The sequence below is a fragment of the Opisthorchis viverrini genome (genome assembly GCF_000715545.1).
Source record: "Opisthorchis viverrini unplaced genomic scaffold opera_v5_88, whole genome shotgun sequence".
Taxonomy (NCBI): Eukaryota; Metazoa; Platyhelminthes; class Trematoda; order Opisthorchiida; family Opisthorchiidae; genus Opisthorchis; species Opisthorchis viverrini.
This window is the reverse complement of record NW_008751745.1, coordinates 808797-810316: the sequence shown is the minus strand read 5'-3', so window position 1 is coordinate 810316 and position 1520 is coordinate 808797. Positions and strand designations below refer to the sequence as shown.

Sequence of the window (1520 nt, the reverse complement as noted above, 5' to 3'; positions counted from 1 at the left end):
GTGTATCTGGTCTACAATACTAATCTTTCATCGCTATCGATTCATCCTCCTTCGCAGATTTTTTGCACTCCTTGGTACAGTATTCCTATTGCGCAGTATCACAATGATCATTACGTCACTTAGTGTCCCCGGACTGCATTTAACTGAACAATGCACGCCTAACGTGTTTGAAAACAGTACGGCCAGGTTGAAGCGTGTGATGGAAATTTGGCTCGGAATGGGGATGTCTATTCGAGGTATACACACCTGTGGTGACTACATGTTCAGCGGGCACACAACCGTCCTCACTCTTTTAAATTTTTTCATCACGGAATACTCTCCGCGGTGGTTTAACATGCTACACACATTCTCATGGGTGCTCAACTTGTTTGGGGTATTTTTCATCCTTGCCAGTCATGAGCACTACTCAATTGATGTGTTTGTTGCAATCTACGTATCCTCACGGCTATTCCTCTATTATCACTGTCTGGCTAACAGTAGGATTTTACATCAGGAGGATAAGAACCGTGCAATGATCTGGTTTCCACTGTTTTCCTTTCTCGAGTATGATGTGAATGGAATAGTACCCAATTCGTACGAAATACCGTTCTATTCTTATTGGACTCGTTCGGTGAACAAACCTCTAAACCGTTCTACTACCCAAGATCCCATTCGAATAACTACCACTCCATCATCTTACATGAAATCCGCCTCTAAGCTACTCGATACCTATCCCACATGCTCTGCTGCTCAAGAAGAAAGACTCACGTCGACACCTGTTAACCATGAGAAACTTTCTTGACAGTATTTCTAATCATTTATTCTTATTATTACCTTTTCGTTTGCTCCTATTAGTTGGGAGTTAATCCACCATCGTTCAATTTTTCACCTTCTCGAGATGGTTAATTCATTGAATTTCTCTTGTTTGTTGAATCAGTATTTTGGTTATCTAGTTGCTTTGTTTACTTTTGGGTCTGTTGGTCGATATTGCGGTCCATATGTGGCAGAGGCTAAGCGTCCACATATGTGACTTTACTTTTGGGTCTGTTGGTCGATATTGCAGAGGGTAAGCGTCCACATATGTGAACCGGTTGATAGCTTGACTGTAGTCGACAATCATCCGGCGTCTGTGATGGACAGTCTTGGTAACCAAAACTTTAGCTCTCCGGGTAGACGTTACTGGCTCGATCATGCCTTGTAATAGTCAGTCAACTTCGATACAAGTGGATTCCTCGTCATCCGGATGGCGTCTCGACTTGATTACAACAGGATCGCAGGGATAAGTCGGCGAAGAGTGATGGGAATTCAACGTTCACTGCCGTCAGGCCATAGATGGTGAACGCATCGGGATCCCCACCGAATGAAATTTCTCTGTGGACGTGTAGACCTAGGAAATCATGCCTGAGTAGAACGTTGGTGCAGAGGTTTGGCATTGCAAATGGCTGTAATTCATTGTTCCTGTCTAGGTGTGGGCGCCCTGGCAGTATCCCAGCCCACGTACAACCATGAATTGCACATACACAAATAAACTCATGCCACAT

At 43.9% G+C, this 1520-nt stretch overlaps 1 protein-coding gene across 1 annotated transcript in view; it reads right to left on the bottom strand.

Moving 5' to 3' along the window:
• Positions 1 to 1214: 1214 nt before the first annotated feature.
• The window catches only part of T265_04999 (hypothetical protein), a gene marked incomplete at both ends in the record, with an annotated part of 3698 nt that continues 3392 nt past the window's right edge, over positions 1215 to 1520 (bottom strand). Inside the window, one exon of the mRNA XM_009169889.1 lies at positions 1215 to 1421. Coding sequence (XP_009168153.1) covers positions 1215 to 1421 — 207 coding nt within the window. The remainder of the gene's footprint in view (positions 1422 to 1520) is intronic.